The 20,328-nt window shown below is 47.0% G+C and overlaps 1 protein-coding gene across 1 annotated transcript in view; it reads left to right on the top strand.

The window, feature by feature from the left end:
* The first annotated feature begins 776 nt into the window (after positions 1-776).
* DPP7 (dipeptidyl peptidase 7) overlaps positions 777-20,328 on the top strand; it is a 36,183-nt gene continuing 16,631 nt past the window's right edge. Inside the window, exons 1-8 of the mRNA XM_039506041.1 lie at positions 777-956; positions 1,397-1,510; positions 5,665-5,804; positions 6,553-6,716; positions 8,605-8,740; positions 15,202-15,283; positions 16,702-16,868; positions 19,737-19,797. Of these exons, the coding sequence (XP_039361975.1) occupies positions 833-956; positions 1,397-1,510; positions 5,665-5,804; positions 6,553-6,716; positions 8,605-8,740; positions 15,202-15,283; positions 16,702-16,868; positions 19,737-19,797 (988 nt within the window). The 5' untranslated portion in view covers positions 777-832. The remainder of the gene's footprint in view (positions 957-1,396; positions 1,511-5,664; positions 5,805-6,552; positions 6,717-8,604; positions 8,741-15,201; positions 15,284-16,701; positions 16,869-19,736; positions 19,798-20,328) is intronic.

Genomic DNA, 20,328 nt, shown 5'->3' with positions numbered 1-20,328 from the left:
GCCATAGCAAACCCTGCATGAAGTTTACTCTTCAAGATGCCCCATCTCCCCCAAAGCTGTACCACAGCCCAGATCCCATCATCCTAGTCCCATCCCATCATACTCCTATGCTCCAGCCCCCAGGGGCTGCACCTAGGGTTACCACCTGGCCAGTAGTTGACCAGCTTGGGATTTGCCAGTTGCCATAAAAATAATTTAATCTGCCAGGATTTTTTACTTGGTTCTAAAGATTTGTATTATTATCACAATGCACTGGGATAGCTAATGTTAAACGTTTCTGTGCCTAGCTAAAGATGCTGCAGTGTTCCCACTTCCGCAGTTTAAGTAAGAAAATGATGTTATGAATCCGATCTGTAGGTTCTCCCCAGATCCTGTCAGTGGCTGGTGAAAGGGTGGGGCTGTGGAGCTGCCTTGTGGTTGGGGTTGCGGTGGGCCTGCCTTGTGCGGGGTTTTGCACTTCAGAGGTGGTGACCCTAGTCCCTAGCTGCACCATGCACTAAGCCACATCAATGCCCCCTCTCTGGAACTGCTCCCCCTGCAGAGGGACCCAGCAGCCCCAGCTCCCTGGAGGAGAATGGTGAGCCCCACCTGGCCCGGTTCTCCCCACCCTCTCATCAGGCCCCTGGGGCTAACCATTCTCCTCCAGGGCAAGGCTAATGGGAGGCCCCATTAAACAAGATGGCGGCGCCTCGGTAGCAATGGCGCCCTCCCCGCGTGATCTCCCGGCCCAAGCCCCCCCCCAGTCATGTGATCACCCTTCCTCGAGTCATGTGAGTTCCCCATTGCCGCCGAGACCGCGCCGCGAGCGCCTTGCCGGAGGGGGTTCGAGCCGATGGTTACCATGGGAACCCGGCCCGGAGCGCACTCGCGCCCACTCCTGCTGCTCCTCCTCGCGCTGCCGCTGGTGCGGGGCCTGGGGACCCGGGGGCAGGGAGGGGACCCGCAGCCCGCACGGGGTAGGTGCCCCCGGCACCCGCTAGCCACGGCCCTGCCCTGAGCCGGCCCCGCTACCGACCGCGGGGAGAGCCCTGCCCGGCTCCGCTTCCCTCCGCCTGGCCAGTGGAGTGACTCCGGAGCAGAGCCAGCCCTGCGCTCCACGCGCATCTCTCCCGTTCAGAATAACCTAGCTTCACTGAATACTTAGAAAGAGTCGTGGAAACGTTTTTGCTTCCGTTAAGCTTTGTAGACACCCGTTTTCCACAGCCTGCCCGTTCGGGTGCCCAGACAGCAAGGGCGAGAAATCGGGATGGGGTGGGGGGTAATAGGAGCCTATATAAGAAACAGACACAAAAATCAGGACTGTCCCTATAAAATCAGGACATCTGGTCACCCTACTGCCCATGCCCCTTTAAACCCTGCCTGCAAAGCCAGTGTAACCCAGCCAGTGATTCTTTAGTTTACAGAACTCCAGAGCCTGTTTACAAGGAGCAATATTTTGAGCAGGTATTGGATCACTTCAACTTTGAATCGTATGGCAATAAGACCTTCCTACAGCGATACCTCACAGCAGGTACGTCCTTTACAAACTGGGGCTCAGACAGAGCTGTGTTTCATCTCCAAAACGTGTTTACTGTTAACAGATTACAAAAGAATTTGCAGATCTGGGTATGTGGGGGCCCATCTGTCAGTGATTTATGGAAATATGGTGAAACTTTCACAGAAACATTGTCCTGTGGCTTTTCCGGAATGACACATTCAATGTATTTCCAAATTTCCCTGTGATAGGAATACAGCAGCTGGTATTCCACATTGGCTCTGCTGTACTGCAGCATAGCAAACCATTTCATGGAATTAAATTAATGATGGAAGAGACCTACTAGTTCATCCTCTGAGTCCCAGTTTCAATACCTTAAGTGATCTGGCTTCTATTATTACTTCCCTTGGAAGATTATTCCACAGTCAAATAAATCTCACTACTATGGTTTTTTTCTCTCTCTTTTTTAAACTTGGGGGTTCCTCCTGGATCCCTGTAAATCCTTTCCTTTTTTCCTCAAGGTTTACATCCATCAAATACTTGTAGACAGTTAGGGCTATGATAGTAGTTAATTTAATCAAGCAATACAGATTTAGCTCTTCTAATCTTTCCTCACAAATCAGGTCAGAGTTCTTTCATCATTTCTGTTGCTCTTCTCAGTATTCCTCCAGTTTGTTGTTTGTTCTGTTAATGAGGTGTGCAGAGTTGAATGCAGTATCCAAAATGTGGCCACCCCAGAGCCACGAAATGACCAGTTATGTGAGGCATGAACTGGCTTTTGTTGCTTTGCACTTGCATTATTATTTTTGGTAACTTCTGTGGCACCTATTGCAGGTGCAGCTTGGTGCTTTGAATACAGCAGAGAAAATAAATGGTTAATCAGATGTTAAACATGTCCTGGAAAGTCAGGAGACTCAAATTCTGCACTGCTGAGGGGTTTTTGGGTGTGTGTGTGTTTTTTTGGGGGGGGCGCTATGATCAGACAGTCAACAGCTCCCATTTATAATCTTACTGTCAGGGGGTGGGGGGGCAGAGAAAGACCACCCATAGTTTCTGCTTCCCTCTTCTCCCACATGAAGTGTCTGCTGCAACAGTTTTGTATCCTGCACTCCCTTGTGCTCATCTAATTTGTTGCATGGTTGGTTATTTAAATCACGGAATGAAACACTTATTTTAAATTAATTGTTACACTTATTTGATCCTAGTGCCATGTCAGGCCAAACTCTGTAAACTGGAACTAAATAATATTTGTAAAAGAAATGGAACATCAGCATAGTAGTTCTGTTAGTTGCAAAATATCTGGGGGAGGGAGGAGTTCTGGGTGTGTCTCCCCACTCCCACACTTTCCTTTTGTGCATTGTGGGCCTTTTGTGATAGTCAGTAAGGATTTGAAACAACTAATGACAGCTGGCTGACGAAACTTATTTCACAAGTAAGTCAGCTGACTCTCATGAGATTAGCTGGGAGATGTCCAAAGTTTCAATCTAAGAATAAACAACATTTAAAAAAAAACCCACACTTAGGTTGGCTATAAGACCAAATCATTCTGGTTCTTCAGAGAATTGCTAGTCCCTTTTGGTGATCTTTCCAGTACGTCATATTTGATTATAGTTCCACTTAGTGGTAATTTACCTCTTCTGTATTTCTCTGCTGATAACCCACGTATGTCATGGAAACAGAAGAGGCCCCTTTGCAAATGAACCAGTGTCCCATACCCGAGTCTGTGATTTCACAACTGATTTATAAATACTTTATCATTATCACTATTATAAATAGTGGTGTCTCCTAGGGATCTGTACCAGGATCAGTGCTGTTCAACATATTCATAAATGATATGGAAAAAGGGGGTGAACAGTGAGGTCGCAAAATTTGCAGATGATACAAAATTACTCAAGATGGTTAAGTCCAAAGCAGACTGTGAAGAGTTACAAAGGTAGAGAAGAGATTAAAAAGATTTTGACTTTTCAGCTTGGAAAAGAGACAACTAAGGGGGGATATGATTGAGGTCTATAAAATCATGACTGGTATGAAGAAAGTAAATAAGGGAGTGTTATTTACTCCTTCCCATAACACAGGAACTAGGGGTCACCAAATGAAATGAATAGGCAGCAGGTTTAAAACAAGCAAAAGGAGGTATTTTTTCACACAACGCAGTCAGCTATGGAACTCATTGCCAGGAGATGTTGAGAAGGCCAAAACTATATTGGGGTTCAAAAAGAATGATATAATTTCATGGAGGATAGGTCCCTTAATGGCTATATTAATCAGGATGGTCAGGGATGCAACCCCATGCTCTGGGTGGCCCTTGCCTCTGACTGCCAGAAGCTGGCAGTGGATGATGGGATGGATCACATGATGATTGCCTGTTCTGTTATTCTCTCTGAAGCTTCTGGCATTGGCCACTGTCAGAAGACAGGATACTGAGCTAGATGGACCTTTGGTCTCACCCAGTATGGCCATTTGTGTGTTGTTCTTATCTGCTTATTGCATCGATAACTTTACACTAAATGATTGTCAAAAATAAATTTTCAGTCATATTTCTGTTAAGCAGTAGGAGTGTAAAGTCTAATGTTAGATACTTCACAAATGTTTGTTTCCGGACAGACGTCTACATTAAAACTCAGCAATCCACAGGCACCTCATGGGATCTTGCTCTCACTCACATTCAGTTATAGACAAGTATATACATGTGATCTGCAACAGTTTTCAGAATGGTGGGCTAAATTACCGTATTTTCCGCACTATAAGGCGCACCTGATTATAAGGCGCAGTCTCAATTACGGGATCTATTTCTGTACTTAACCCATACATAAGGCGCACCGTATTATAAGGCGCATGCTAAAACATACGGTCTACAAAAAAAGGTAACGGTGTTCATAGTGTAGTAAAAAGGTAACGGAAGCAAAACAGTGAGTTTAGTTGAACTTTATTCTACTATTTAACAATACACTCACATTATTTTTTAATCAATCTTCTCCCACAAATCCATCAAAGTCCTCATCTTCTGTGTCTGAATTGAACAGCTGGGCAATTTCGCCATCAAACATGCCGGGTTCTCTCTCATCATTGTCGGAGTCAGTCTCGTTGCCAGGTGGCTGTTCAGCAATGATGCCGGCTTTCGCGAAAGCTCGGACAACAGTTAAAGCAGATACCTTAGCCCAGGCATCCACAATTCATTCACATATGGTGGCGTAACTCGCCCGGTGCTGCCTCCCCATCTTAGTAAAGGTGTGTTCGCCGTCTGTCAGGAGTGGAGAAGGTAAACGTACGTACTGTACGTATTACGTAATGTTCTCTGATTGGTTTATTGCTGCCAGCGTACGTAGTTTACGTATTACGTCCCTGTGTCAGCGAAAAATGGTCCGACAGTCAATCAAGCAAAGCGCTTACCAAAGTCGCACAACAACATTTTTACAGATTTTGGAACTCAGTGCACACATAAGGCGCACCGGATTATAAGACGCACGGCCAATTTTTGAGAAAATTTAAGGCTCTTAGGTGCGCCTTATAGTGCGGAAAATACGGTACATATCCCAGTAAGAATGGGAGATTAGACACAACACATACGGATGGATATCAACCAGATTTTTCCTAATGTATTGCCCATTCATGCACCATGGGGAGAAGTGATCTCAGATAAATGTTTTTGGCTGATTTCATTACTACTATGGGGACAGTTGTTTCTAGTGTCCTGCAGTTTTCTGAGACTAGGGATTTCTAGGCATAGAAGAGATATTGTTAGATGCTCAGAACTGGGATGGCACATGGCCCCAAATCTGGAATGTCTGTATTTCTCAGTGTGTCATACCATCACGAGTGAATCTCCTTTCAAAGAACAATTCAGCCCTATCATACAGTCCTTAACTCCCCATTAACTTAGCTGAGGGACAGAGTCCTAGGCCTTGGCTACACTGGTGCTTTACAGCGCTGCAACTTTCTCGCCCAGGGGTGTGAAAAAACACCCCCCTGAGCGCAGCAAGTTACAGCGCTGCAAAGCGCCAGTGTAAACAGTGCCCCAGCGCTGGGAGCTAATCCCCTCGGGGAGGTGGAGTACCTGCAGCGCTGGGAGAGCACCTCGCGCTTCAAAGCACGGCAGCGCTGTACAGCTGCAAGTGTAGCCATACCCCTAGCATGCTTCACCAGGCACTTTTTGTTTTCTCTAATGTGCTTCTAATGACTGTCTTTTATAGCTAAATTCTGGAAGAAGGGAGTTGGGCCCATCTTCTTTTATACTGGGAATGAAGGAGACATTTGGGAATTTGCTCAGAATTCTGGCTTCATCCTTGAGCTGGCAGAACAGCAGAATGCGCTAGTGATTTTTGCAGAGCATGTGAGTATTTTATTAACTTTTTTTTTTCCATATTTTATCTCCATCAGGTATTGCCAGCAGCAACCCCAACGGTCCCAGGATAATTAGCTACAAATCCCTTACTCTGAAATTGCTGTGCACCTCCCATGGCCTTTCTAGACATACCAGTGACTCTCCCCTACTGAACCACGTACTCTACATTATTTATTATGCCCATCAGTGGTGCAGTATAAATAATAGTTCATTCAGCAAAACCTAGGCTGCATTGTGCTTTAGAATGGTGCTTTTGTAATCAATTTTCTCTAGCTCTCAACATCAATAAATTCACAGCTGGAGAATGGTGTGTGGTGGGGGTCTGCATTATTGTGCCTAACTTGAGAACTGTTGAGTCAAATTCTGCCCTGATTTACCACCCACGTAAGCTCTCTGTAGTCTGGGGAGCTGCATGGAGTCGAAGGTTTATGAATGAGGTGAGGGTTCAATCTTCATCACTCATTCAACCCTTGGGGTTTTGAGTTGTTGGCCTCTCTGCTAAGATGGCCAACAAGGGGGCCAGTTAATGCCCACTGTTTTAGCTTGTCATGTGACTATTTGTCAGTTATGAAGGGGACAGACCAGCAGGGAATTTTAAATTGGCCACTAAACAGCTGTAGGAAGGCAATGACGTTCAGCTTCTGCTGACCCAGGCAGGCTTGAACATGATGACCTAGGAGTAGAGGAGATATGATGCAGCGGGTCCAACATCTCTTTATGCCTCGCTTTCTTTCAGAGGTATTATGGGACATCTCTTCCATTTGGGAAACTGTCAATGCAGCGGGAAAATATCGGCTTGCTCACTGTGGAACAAGCCCTGGCTGACTATGCGGTGCTCATTACAGAGCTTAAAAAGCAGTATGGTGCCAGGGATTGCCCAGTCATTGCCTTCGGAGGCAGGTAAATGCTCTCGGGTCTCTCCAGGTACTTATCTTCCTTTTCTACATTGTTCCCTAACTGGTGTGGTGCTGTCCTTATAGACTTCCCCTTCCAGTAGCAACGCATGCTTTCCCAGGATTCCTTGCTCTCTCGCTTCAGTTTTCTTTGCCCTGAAGCATGATGGGTACTTGCACGTGGTAGGATATAACTCTGGAATGCTGCCCCTTCCCCCTAGTTGCTTCAGTTTTTTTCCTAGCACTGATTCCTGGTCTTTGCTCTGTTTAAAATGTGGGCTGTCTGGATGAGAGCCATAAAGTCTCAACCCAGCAGCCTTCAGTCCCCTGCAAGGACATGAGGTCTAAAATAGGAGACCATGCTGAGTAGTCAGTTCCTGATCTCTTCCTTACAAGGCTGCTTAAGATAAGGAGATCAATCAGACAGTGTTGATGCCTGCCTAATGGAATAGATTTCAGAGTAACAACCATGTTAGTCTGTATCCGCAAAAAGAACAGGAGTACTTGTAGCACCTTAGAGACTAACACATTTATTTCAGCATGAGCTTTCATGAGCTACAGCTCACTTCTTCGGTCTGTGTGTTCCATTCTATGCATCCGAAGAAGTGAGCTGTAGCTCACGAAAGCTCATGCTGAAATAAATGTGTTAGTCTCTAAGGTACCACAAGTACTCCTGTTCTTTTAATGGAATAGGTAATTCGCCTCAGGTATTTAGGGCTGCAACTCCAAAAGGCAGCTTGTCACAGTCAGTCCTGGCTTCTAGTTACTTTAAATAGGCACCATGAACTGGAAATCTCTAAGCAGTGTCAGTGAATGAACTACACCTCTACCCCGCTATAACGCGACCCGATATAACACGGGTTCACATATAGTGCGGTAGCAGCGGGGCTTGGGCAGCGCTTTAAAGGGTCCGGGGCTCTGGCTGCTGTGGGGAGCCCTGGGCCCTTTAAATCGCCGCTGGAGCCCTGCCACCGCTACCCCAATATAACGGCGTTTCACCTATAACGCGGTAGGGATTTTTGGCTCCCCACGACCGCGTTATATCAGGGTAGAGGTGTAGTTCCAGGTTCTGTGCCTGTCCCTGAGCTGACCAAGAACATTGGACCACCGCACCCAAGAACTTCAGGAGACAGGGATGCTTAATGTAAAACTGTAACAAAACATTTTATACTGGGAAAGCAGGAAACTGGTGATGAGACAAAGAGCTTTTGACCAGTAAGTCTCCAGTTCACATTCAGCCCAGGCTGCTGGTGACTGGAAAGATTTTATTAATGGATTGCACTTCAGTAGCATGCGTGAAGGGAATCATTGGTGTCAGTTGTGTTTGCAGTATGGAAACCATCCTAGTGGTTGGTAGACTCAGTAGAGAGGCTAAGGCATTATGGAGACTGAATTCCCCCACTTGATTTTTGGAGGGGATCTTGATGATGCACTTTGGCTGGGCCACATGGGGGAATCTTGTGCTGCTGCTGTTCTGTGGGTAAAGAGAGGACTTCGGTCTCCAGGGTATGCACGGAGCTGCTGGAGGATTTGGGAAAATCAGCAGGTACATGCTGGGGATACACCCCAAGCATAATTGACCCATTTTAAGTGTGTGTGAGAGATCTTTAGATGGCCTCACACCCAGGCTGCCTCCTGCAGAGTGGAGACCAGCTGCTTGCGCCTCTCAACCTCAGCGATGGGTGTAGATTTGTGTTAATGCTCTTTGGAAAGGAGAGGACCAGAGAGCTGCTGTTTTAAAAAATGTAAGATGAGATTCTCATTTAGATTCCAGGCTCACTGGGTTGAGCGAGGCCACAACTGCTGGCTCCACAGGGCCCAAATTACCGAACAAGTTTGCTTTAAATCACGTGTTGAATGAAGTAACCCTCCTCTCTCTCTCTCTCTCCCCCCAGTTACGGAGGAATGTTGAGTGCTTACATGAGAATGAAATATCCTAACATTGTGGCTGGAGCACTAGCTGCCAGTGCTCCTCTGTTGTCTGTGTCTGGGATTGGAGACCCCAACCAGTTCTTTCAAGCTGTCACTGCAGTAAGTGGAAGCTCCATTGAAGGAACAGTAGCTGACTTGTCTCTAAGTGGCAGTATCTTTCCAAACTGCCATCTCCTCGTGACGGAGTGTTGGGCTGGGTGAGTAGCTGGAATGGGGACCTCTAAGGAAAAGCAGCTGCTGCAGGATGCCACGCCCTTCCCGTTGTCCGTACTGAACCAGCAGGCCAGCATGGGGTAGAGGCTGCTGTGTTGATGGAGGTCTCCTGGGTGGGTAGCAAAACTGAGCTCTGACCCCCCGTTGTCATTAAAGATACATTATCCCAATACTAGTGTCCTGGCCAAATTTCATCCTGGGAGCTTCCAGGTAAATCCCCCCTTGTAATCACAACTGGATATGCCTGGATAAATACCCCTTGTAATCACAACTGCTATTCATTTCCTGTCCTAAACTTTGTTTCATTCTGCATGAAACACTGCATGGCATCTGCTTACCCCTAGAGGTAGCTGCATTTCAGTAGTGGGCGAAGTGACTCCCAGTACACTGGCAAAGTTTGCCAAGCACTTTGGGATCAGTTTGAGTGAAAGGCCCTGTAAACACAAGACGACTATTGCTTGCACACTTGCAGGGTGATAGAGACTTTTGATATATTATTTGGGACTATTTTAACGTCATTGGAATTATTTTATAAGGTCCCCTGGGCTGCAGGTTAGGGCTGGGGGTGACTTGCTAGCTGATAATCTGAGAACATGGAACATTGTGCTAGTGAAAAGTCCTAGTCTGATGACTGTGAAAACTGAAATTCTCAGTGAATCCCCAGAAGAGCTATAGCACAAGCAGCGGCTGGCTTGGCCATCTGCCTCAGGCCCACCTTGCTGCTGTGAGAGCAGAGGAGATGTTCAGTCTCCAGATCTGTCCAATCGGTGGCTTCTCTGAGGAGACTGCACACAAGGAGCAGTGTTGATCCTCATACACCAAGAGCTGAACAGTGGCCAGTAGCTTGGTTCACATAAGCCATTGATCAAGAGGTGGCCACATTCAGGGTAGGATATAAGCCAGTGCTGCAGGTGAAGGTTCCTGTGATCATAGAATCTCAGGGTTGGAAGGGACCTCAGGACGTCATCTAGTCCAACCCCCTGCTCAAAGCAGGACCAATCCCCAACTAAATCATCCCAGCCAGGGCTCTGTCAAGCCTGACCTTAAAAACCTCTAAGGAAGGAGATTCCACCACCTCCCTAGGTAACCCATTCCAGTGCTTCACCACCCTACTAGTGAAAAAGTTTTTCCTAATATCCAACTTAAACCTCCCACACTGCAACTTGAAACCATTGAAACCATTGCTCCTGCCATCAGGTACCACTGAGAATGGTCTAGATCCATCCTCTTTGGAACCCCCTTTCAGGTAGTTGAAAGCAGCTATCAAATCCCCCCTCATTCTTTTCTGCAGACTAAATCCCAGTTCCCTCAGCCTCTCCTCATAAGTCATGTGCTCTAGACCCCTCATCATTTTTGTTGCCCTCCGCTGGACTCCTTCCAGTTTTTCCACATCCTTCTTGGAGTGTGGGGCCCAAAACTGGCCCTCACTAATGCCAAATAGAGGGGAATGATCACGTCCCTTGATCTGCTGGCAGTGCTCCTACTTATACAGCCCAAAATGGCATTAGCCTTCTTGGCAACAAGGGCACACTGTTGACTCATATCCAGCTTCTCATCTACTGTAACCCCTAGGCCCTTTTCTGCAGAACTGCTGCCTAGCCACTCGGTCCGTAGTCTGTAGCAGTGCATGGGATTCTTCCGTCCTGTGTTGAAACTCATCAGATTTCTTTTGGCCCAATCCTCTAATTTGTCTAGGTCTCTCTGTATCCTATCCCTACCCTTCAGCATATCTACCACTCCTCCCCATTTTGTGTCATCTGCAAACTTGCTGAGGGTGCAATCCATGCCATCCTCCAGATCATTAGCGAAGATATTGAACAAAACCGGCCCCAGGACCAACCCTTGGGGTACTCCGCTTGATACTGGCTGCCGACTAGATATGGAGCCATTGAGCCAGGTGAGTGATGGGGTGCACTCACCTCTCGGGAGTGTGGCTGGCTGTGATCCTGCACTCTCTCTTTTCCTTTCACCTCCTGTAGGTTGTTACCCTTGTCAGGCAGGTCCTTCCGTGGCTCAGCCCTCTGTCCAAGTCACACACAGTCAGTCTACGTGAACAAACCCCTTCTGGGGTAACAAAGGTCCAACAAGGACTGTTGTTGTGCCCATGTTGGTATCTTTAGCCCTGTCTCTGGGCTCAATTCTCAGCTCCTCCTGGGCTAGCTTTAAGTCCTTCCCTGCCATATTATAGAGTACTGCTCCCAGGGCTTTCTCCCTGGAGACTTTGTCCACAGCAATTCTCACTGCCTCAGCTATTTGGCCAAGTCACTCTTTCAGTTCAGTCCCTTTCCAGGGGGTGGTAACCAAGAGTTCATCAGTTGCCAGCCTCCACTCCCCACATGTTCCACCACACCCTGATAGAGGTCCCACCCCACTTTTTTGGCAAAACTGTGGCTTTGTCCAGTTTGCTTTTGCCAACTGATGATCAGTTAGCAAGATCAAATGGGATAAATGCCCAGTTTTATCAAAAAAGTCAGGACAGCCAGCACAGGGTCTGAAAAAGGGACTATCCCAGCCAAAACGGGACATATGGTCACGCTACAACCCAGAGACCCTATAAACACCAGATACCTACTGCTTCCCTTGATAGTTGCTGCTGCATTCCCTGGGCTGCTTCCCACTTGGTCATGTTCACCTGTTGCCATAGTCCTTGGGTTTCCTGCGTCTGTTCCCTGCTTGAGCAGAGTCTCTCCAAGCCACCGTGCCTGGAGAGTCCCTCTGCCTTATCTCTTGTGGTCCCAGCCAGGAACTGACCTGTTCAGGGGCCCTGCAGCTCTTTTTATATGAACTTGCTGTGCTCTGATTGGCTGCTTCCCTGTAGCCTTTCTAGGCAGGCCTGGAGGATCCACCTTCACTGCTCCTTTCCTAGGAGAAGGGGGGTGATAGGACGGCCTCAAAGAGTCTGGTACTAGAGCCCTGCAGCCGGACTGGGATCCTGTGGGTCCCACAGGACCCACTGTCATAATAGCAGGAGCAGGTAAAATGTATTTTGTTGTAGGTGGGATCAGGTGGGCAAAACCCCTCTGAAAAAACAGACTGTGGTAATTTGTGGGAAAACACTAAATCTCTCATCAGCTTGTCATAAATAGAATTTCAGCAATGTAAAGTAAGTTTTTTTTCTTTTTTTAAAAAATAAAGGTTTTAATACTTAAATTTAAGCGAGGGATAGAAAGAGATTTGATGCCTATTATAACAGGAGTTAAAGTATTTTTTACATCGTTTAAGCAAGATTTGTTTTATTCTTTTAGTGGTAAAAATAGTGTCCCAATTCAGTTTATATATATTATATAAAATACATACACACACAACTGACTTTTTTTTTTTTTTTTGGTAGCATGAGTGAATCTGTCTCTTGTGGCATTTGCAGGATCTAAGGTTTTTGTGGGTGGGAGTGGGATAAAAATGCAAGAAACCATGCGGGAGTGGGTGGGAGTGGGTATTGCATGACAGGGGCGGGATTTTAAAAAATAGTCCCATGCAGGGCTCTACCTGGTACACCCATCACAGCCCCGTATCCCGATTCCAGTGCCATGTGACTGTGATTAATAAATTCTCACGAGGGCAGCCGGCAGAACTCCTCCCTCCTCCTTAATGCAATTTAAAATGAATTTGTTTGTGAAGCAGAGGAGGGAAATTCATTCCTCTTGGCCAGTGAGCAGCAAAACTCTCTCACTGAAATCCTGACACATTTACCAGGTCATTGCTCCTTCCGATCTGATATCCTGCCTCTGTCTTTGCCATCAAAGGAAGCTAAAAAGAGCCTTTAATATTCCTGCTCATTTCCCCAGTACACTTGGAAAGGTAGGAGGGAACTTATGTCCCAAGGTAGGAGACTGGATTCTGTCAATCTTAGCTTGCAAAGCAACAGATAAACTCGTGGGAATAAAGTGTCCAGGGCTGCCTGGAATATAGTCACTGTGTCTGACTTGGTGACCTCCTGCAGCATGGAGTTCCACACGCTGATGTGAATGAACATTTCCTCAACTTGGCCCTAAATTAACTGCCGGTTAATCTAAACACTAGTGCCTTTAGCTTGCACACTCTTGTTCTGAAAACCTTATTTAGATTTGGTGGCTTAGAGCCCAGAGAGATCTGTGAAAAATCTTAAGGAAAGGGAATGGCTTGTGTGAAGATGAACTGAAATGCTCTTTAGGTGACCAAATAAAAAGTCTCATTTAAGATCCTAAATTGTTACGGGAATACAGGATGTTATGCCTTAAAGGTGCACTTTTGAAAACTAAATATTTGAAACCATTTCCTCTTAATCACCAGCCTGGCCCAGCTCTGAGAATTCTTCCGTGTGTGAAGTTAATTCCTTCCCTAACGCAGCGTATGAGACGTAGCTCCCTGCTCTGCTTTAGGTATTAATGATACCATTAATTATTGCAGAAACTTGAAATTGAATTTTTGCTGCGTCTTCTACATTTAAAAAAACCCCTTTCCATTGACTCCCAAAATGTGTTTATCTGCAGCGTTAAGACTATCAGTGTGTTAAGATCCCAAACAGTCCCTTTGTGTATTTTTTTTTTTTAAAGTGCTTCCTTTCACCTTTAAGGAATCTTCATAGCAGCATTGTGTGCTTTTGAAGAGAAGGCAATTCAGGTTCAGTTGCTGTCCTTGGTGAGAGAATGCACCTGTGTTGTTAATATTCCTAAAGGCAAACAAAACAGTTCATGATTCATTCGCAGTTGTTTGCTTCCTCTCATTCATTTTGCAGGAGTTAGACTGCATTCACTTGGAGTGAAGTGCCTTCTATTGAAGGCTCTCCAAACCACTCTGTAAACACTAAGCCTCATAACACAGGGAGGAGATGGGGGGCGTAAGAGCGTAGCACCGAAGGTAGTGGCCGTGCTTATAAGTGCATGTGCACTTTTTTCACAAGGCTGAGTTCAGTGTGAGCTTTTGTGTGTGCAACTCAGGTACACCCAAGTGCACACTGCACAAGTCATTTAGTACCAAGCTTGTCAGGTGATCGGGAGAGGTGGTAATAGAAACTAGGGCCCTGATTCTTGTACCTTAAGGCCATGTCTTCACTAGAAAAACTGTTAACACTTTTTTCCTAGTGTAGACATCACCTGTGGCTACTTCACACCACTCTGGTAGGATAAAAGGATCTTAAAATGAGTGTTATTAGTAACAATAATCCCTAGCTCTTATATCTTCTCCAGCAGTAGACCTCAAAGCACTTTGTAAAATGCCAATAATGATAATTTATTTGTAAATGATAAAGGGAAATTGAGGCACAGAAAAGGGAAGTGAGTTGCCCAAAGTTATCCAGTAGACCAGTGGTCCCCAACCTTTTCATCTGGCACCCGCCAGACGAAGGACCGTGGTGGCAGTCGAGCATCCGCTGAAATTTGGCAGCCTTTCGGCAGCAACGCCTCTGGATGACGTCGTTTGTCGGCGGAAAGTGGCGTCATCCAGAGGCGTCGCCGCCAAAATGCCGCCGACCAGGATGCGGGCGCATTTAGATGCCATGGTGCCCACGGGCACCGCGTTGGGGACCCCTGCAGTAGACCAATGGCATTGCCAGGAGTAGAAGCCAGGTTTTCTGAGTCCCGATCTAGTACTCTATCCAGTAGGCAATGCTGCCTCGTAAAACATAATTTACTCTTGCTTTTAAGGACCCTTTGCACTGGCAGAATGCTCCCAAATGGCCTTGGTGTAAATAAGAAACAAGACCTTGGAGCTCTGTAACCGTGACCCATTCCCTTGTTCTAGCTGCTGTGTCCCCTCCTGTCACTTTATACCGAGAGGAGAAGTTGTAATATCGGACTCTTTCTAGCAGAGAGATGGCAGAAAACAAACTGGCTGCCGTTCTGTTTGGAGAAGATGGAAGTGTAGCTTACTGCTCCTGGGGGAATGGGCGGGGGATCCGGGCAGAGGTTGTATCAGCACCATTCATAAGAGCAGGGTTTCTCAAACAGGGGTCGCCGCTTGTGTAGGGAAAGCCCCTGGCGGGCCGGGACGGTGTGTTTACCTGCCCTGTCCGCAGGTCCGGCCAATCGCGGCTCCCACTGGCCGTGGATCGCGGCTCCCACTGGCCGTGGATTGCTGCTCCAGGCCAATGGGACGGGGCAGGTAAACACATCGGACCATCCTGCCAGGGGCTTTCCCTACACAAGCGGCAACCCCTGTTTGAGAAACCCTGCATAAGAGTGTACATATGACTTGCCAAAGTGGCTTGTAGTCTGATAGCCCTGTTGGTGGCTCATAGTGCCGTCTGCCATGACTGGCTGCTCAGAAAGGCAGGGGCTGCTCCCCTTGGATACAGACCTCAGAGCTGTTATCCTTGTTTGTGTCACTTCCTGGCTTGGCTGCTCTAATCTCTCTCTCTCTCATCATTTTAGGATTTTCAGGGCTCAAGCCCAGCTTGTGTCAAGGCCGTGAGCAAAGCCTTCCAGGAAATCAATGACCTCTACTTGAGTGGAGGTAAGATGAGCTTGGTTGCCTACGGCATAATGCTTCTGAATAGCAGGCAGGCGCCGTCTCCAAGGTCCTCTCGGATTGAGGTGGTTGCAGTTTTTAAGCTGATTTAATTAAACAAGTGCAAACCCCTGTGCAGACCCTTATTTAGGGTTACAGTGAAACACTTCAGCTAGATTGAAATGAGACCCTCTTAAACTGAAATAAGTGCGTCCTCACAGAGGTTTGCACTGGTTTAACTAAACCAATCTAAAATCACACCTTTCATTAGGCGGGTGTAACTTCCTCATGTAGACAAGGCCTCAGGGTTTTTTTGTTTTACATATATACATGTGATGCACAAGCAGATGATGTGCATTGTGTGCAAGCTGACGGTGATGTCAGCAACTGTTTGATGATCCCAAGCAGCCGCTTACTGGAACCTTTATCAAACATTGTTTTTCTCACCCTTCCTTCTTACTTATCACTCCCTCGCTTCGTGTTTGCTCGGTCCCTATTCTAACTCCTTTCCTCTGACGTAAAGAGGGCATGTGGGGACCGCTAATGCAACCACTGCTGCTAACTGAGCAGAGGGCACTGTGTGGTGCAGTCTCAGCTAACCTAGGGTGTCTGCAGCAGGGCTCCGTTTCAGAGCCGGCTCTCCTGACTAGCAGGCCTCTCCAGATAATCTTTGCGTTTTAAGGTGCATCTGAGCTGTAGTGACGCTGTGGGACCCAGGTTTATTCTCACTCAGTGAGTCTCACAGTTCCCAAATGGAAAAAGATGCTTTTCCCCACTAACTACCAGTTCTGCAAATTCAACCCCAGATCTGACAGTGCAGCTGGGATCTTTCTGCCGCTGCCTGTCCTGGAATCTACATTGAGAACTCAGCTGAGGCAGCACAAAGCCGCATTCCCCCGGGGCTATGCTGGACCTGCAGAGCTAATGGGAGTGAAAACAACTCTGGGAGCAAACGAAAGAGTCCGACCCTCCTGCTGCAGGGAACCAGTAATCCTCATTAGCTTCCAGTGGGAATTGTATCCTGCTGGGGAGAGACTAGGCTCCAGGAGTGGAAAGGAGTAACGGCTTGTCTACACTTAAAATGCTACAGTGGCACAGCTACATTACTGTAGTGCTTCAGTGTTGACACTACTTATGCTAACAGGAGGGATTCTCCCGGCGGCGTGGGTAAGCCACCCCCCCCCCCCAACAAGCAGCTAGGTCAGCGGAAGAATGCAGGGTTATTACACAATGGGGGACATTTGCATCTGGACACCCAAACTTGTGTAAGTTAATATGTAGTATTACAAACCCTGTTCTTGTTCTCATAGCTTCATATTACTCCTGACTAGCCAGCCACGTGGAATGAAGGAAACATGGCACGGCTCTGTGATATCAGTTTACACTCTTTGGAGCATATGTATCACTTTTCTTTCCTTCTGCAGCCTACGATAGAATCAGCAGTGAAATGTCCACGTGCAAGAGGGTTTCTTGCAAGGAAGATGTCTACCAGCTGTTTGAGTTCGCTCGAAATGCCTTCACCATGATGGCTATGATGGACTATCCTTACAAAACAGACTTCATGGGTCACTTCCCTGCTAACCCAGTCAAGGTGAGTGCCAGGGCGCTGGAGGGATCAGGAAGAGCTCTTACACCCTCTTGAGACAATGAATATCATCTTGTGTGTTCTTTTCTTTTTGTTCTGCCACTAAATATATCTGAAACTGATTGCTCTGGGGAGGGATGGCTGCGGTCAGCCTCAGCCAAACTCGGCTTTCACTCAAGTTACACACAATACAAGCACGTTGACTTAAACTTTCAAAAGGATCTAATCGCTTTAGGAACCTCTGTTTTTTGGTTGTCCAACTTGAGACGTCTTTAAAGGGTTCTGATTCTCGAAGGGCAAGTGACTCGGACTTCCTAACAATCAAGCTCCTTTTAAGATGTCTCAGGTCAACCCCCTACCCCACCTCCTTGAGGCACCCAGAATCACTCGTTACCAGGCCATAGACTATACAGGGTAGCACAGTGGAAGCAAGAACAGGATTTGTTTCCCCAGAGTTTATATTTTTGATCATTTCTAGACAACTAATCCTTTTGACCTTTGTCATGGGTAATTCTTCCTCTCTCCATCCACCCAGGGAAAACACGCTCTGGAGAGCAAGGCTGTGACTTGTAGATGTCCCTTCTAGAATAATACACTGGTTTGTTGACACTAGAATACAAATATAATAGAATACCTAGCTCTTATCATCATTAGACCTTCAAGCACTTTACAAAGGAGGTCAGTGTCGTCATTCCCCATACAGCTGGGGAAACGGAGGCACAGAGGGGAAGTGACTTGTCCAAGGTCACCCAGTAGCAGAGCCAGGAATTGAACCCAGGTATCCTAAGGTCCAGTCCAGTGCCTGATCCACACCATCTTGCTGAATAGCCCAAAGGATTGGGACCCTGGTACGGCGCCCTCCAGTCACCCCTCCCAATCCATCTAGGGCAGTAGGTGGCCTTGTTGGTCTTCATTCCGTTTCTGGTGTGTGGCTTGCAGTGCTCTTGAACCACGGTGCTACAGCACAGAACTTCCCCCAAGTTCCTAACTGCTCCACATGGCTGTTTTGCTAAGGAGCTCGTGAATGAGCCACAAAGAATGACCTTCCCCATCCTCTCCAATAGGTGGTCCTCCTCGGGCAGTTGAGGCACCATGCCGGTAGTGTGGAGGAGCATGGGGCTGGCCCACGTTGGACCGAGGGTCACGACTGATAAAACCCCAGGCCAAGATTTTCACAAGCAACTGGTGATTTTGGGGGGCCCAGTTTGAGACCCTTTAGAGAGTCTGGTTTTCAGAAGCCAAGTGGTTGGCTCTCTGACCATCAGCTCCTTTGAAGGTGTCTCAAGTTGGGCCCCTAGCAGCAATGTCATTCTTGAAAATCTTGGCCTACTCCTCTAGGTTATTAGCCTAGCACTTTGTCACCCAAACGCTGCCGAACACTGGCATACTGGTAACTGACTTCGATTCCCCCCACCTGCTTCTGCTGTCAGAACCTACTGCAGCCCTTTAACATTGTGGCTCCAGCATGAACTGCTTATTTCCTGGCCAGGTCCTCCAACACACTCTGTAATTAGAAAACAAAACTGTTCCACTATCCCGTTACAAAGCAGCTAAACTCAGCTAAAATGCCTGAATGAAAGAAGATCTGGAAGACCTTGAAAACTGGAAAAACAGAAATGGGATGAAATTTAATAATACAAAGTTGTGCACTGAGGGAATAAAAGAATTGTTGCTATCAGCTGGGGATGTATCAGTTGGAAGCAACAGAGGAGGAGAAAGACCTGGGTGTATTTGTTGATCACAGGATGACTATTAGCTGCCAATGTGATGTAGCTGTGAAAAAGGCTAATGTAATCCTAGGATGCATCAGGCGAGGTATTTCCAGCAGAGATAGGGAAATGTTATTATACAAGGCACTGGTGAGACCTCCTGTGGAATACTGTGTGCTGTTCTGGTCTCCCATGTTTAAGAAGGATGAATTCAAACTGGAACAGGTGCAGAGAAGGGCTACTAGGATGATCAGAGAAATGGAAAACCTTCCTTACAAAAGGCGACTGAGGGAGCTTGGCTTGTTTAGCCTAACCAAATGAAGATTGAGAGGAGATATAATTGCTCTCTATAAAGACATCTGAGAGAGAAATCCAAGGGAGGGAGAGGAGTTATTTAACTTAAAGGGCCAATGTTGACCCAGAACAAATGGATATAAACTGATCATCAACAAGTTCAGACTCGAAATTAGACGAAGGTTTCTAACCATCAGATAAGTAAAGTTCTGGAACAGCCTCCCAAGGGGAGCAGGGGGGCAAAAAACGTAACTGGGTTCAAGACGGAGCTAAATAAGTTGATGGAGGGGAAGGCATGATGAGATTGCCTACATTGGCATGTGGCCCATCTGTGACTGCTAGTAGCAAACATGTCCAACTGCTGGAGATGGGAAGGACTCTGAGTTATTCAGAGAATTCTTTCCCAGGTGTCTGGCTGGGGGTCTTGCCGATATGCTCAGGGTCTAACCAATTGCCATATTTGGGGTTGGGAAGGAACTTTCCCTCCGGTGAGATTGACAGAGACCCTGGGGGTTTTTCACCTTCCTCTGTGGTGAGGGCACGGTTCACTTGTTGGTTTAAACTAGAGAAAATGGTGGCATCTCTATAACTTGACGTCTGTAAGTCCCCTAACCTCTGGCTGAGTTACTGTTTATTGCTGAAGAGGGTGGGTGAGGTATGTGGCCTGCAATATGCAGGAGGTTAAACTAGATCGTGATGGTCCCTTCTGGCCTCAAAGTCTGAGTGGAGTGTGTTTCCTCATTCCATTGTTTTTTAAGCTTCCAGGATAATCTCTTTGTGAAACTGAGCCCTCCAAACTAACTTCTAATTGCTTGTCATTTAAAACATCTGTCTGGAAACTGACCAGTGTGTGTGTGTGTCCCTTATCCAGGTTGGCTGTGACCAGATCCTTGCACACCAGGACCATATTAAAGGACTGGCAGCTCTTATCGGTGAGTGAGTTTTATCAGCTTTGTCTTATTTGAAACTCTCCTTCAGAAGCACTTGTGAACGCAGAGTTCTCCTGTATTGTTTTAGGGGCTATGGAACACTTTGCACTGCAGTGGCACAGGGACCTTAACACTTCCCAGACAACGAATTAACCTTTCAGCTCCCACATGACGTAACCATTAGCTTGGGTCTTTTTCAAAAGTGACTTTCAGGGTGTGTCTACACTGCCAGGGAAGGTGTGAGGCTAGCAAGGGGAACAGTACTAGGGAAGATGTGATGAAATGGGCTAGCAACCACAGTACAAGCCTGCTGGGGACCCCGAGTAGGTCCTTGGGTTGCTAGCCTGGGCTGCCACATCTTCATTACTATTGTTACCCATGTTAGCTAGACAATAGCTGGAATCGACATGCCTATGTACGCTGCCATCAGCTCTTGCAGACATGCCCCTATGCTCTTTGGAGTCTCAGCCCCACGCACTTTCAGTGACACTTGGGCTCCTAGGTCATTTAGGCCCTTTGGAAAATTTTACCCAT

Source organism: Mauremys reevesii, linkage group 19 (genome assembly GCF_016161935.1).
Source record: "Mauremys reevesii isolate NIE-2019 linkage group 19, ASM1616193v1, whole genome shotgun sequence".
In the NCBI taxonomy this organism is placed as follows: domain Eukaryota; kingdom Metazoa; phylum Chordata; order Testudines; family Geoemydidae; genus Mauremys; species Mauremys reevesii.
Note: the sequence above shows the minus strand (reverse complement) of the source record. Positions and strands in the feature narration are given on the sequence as shown.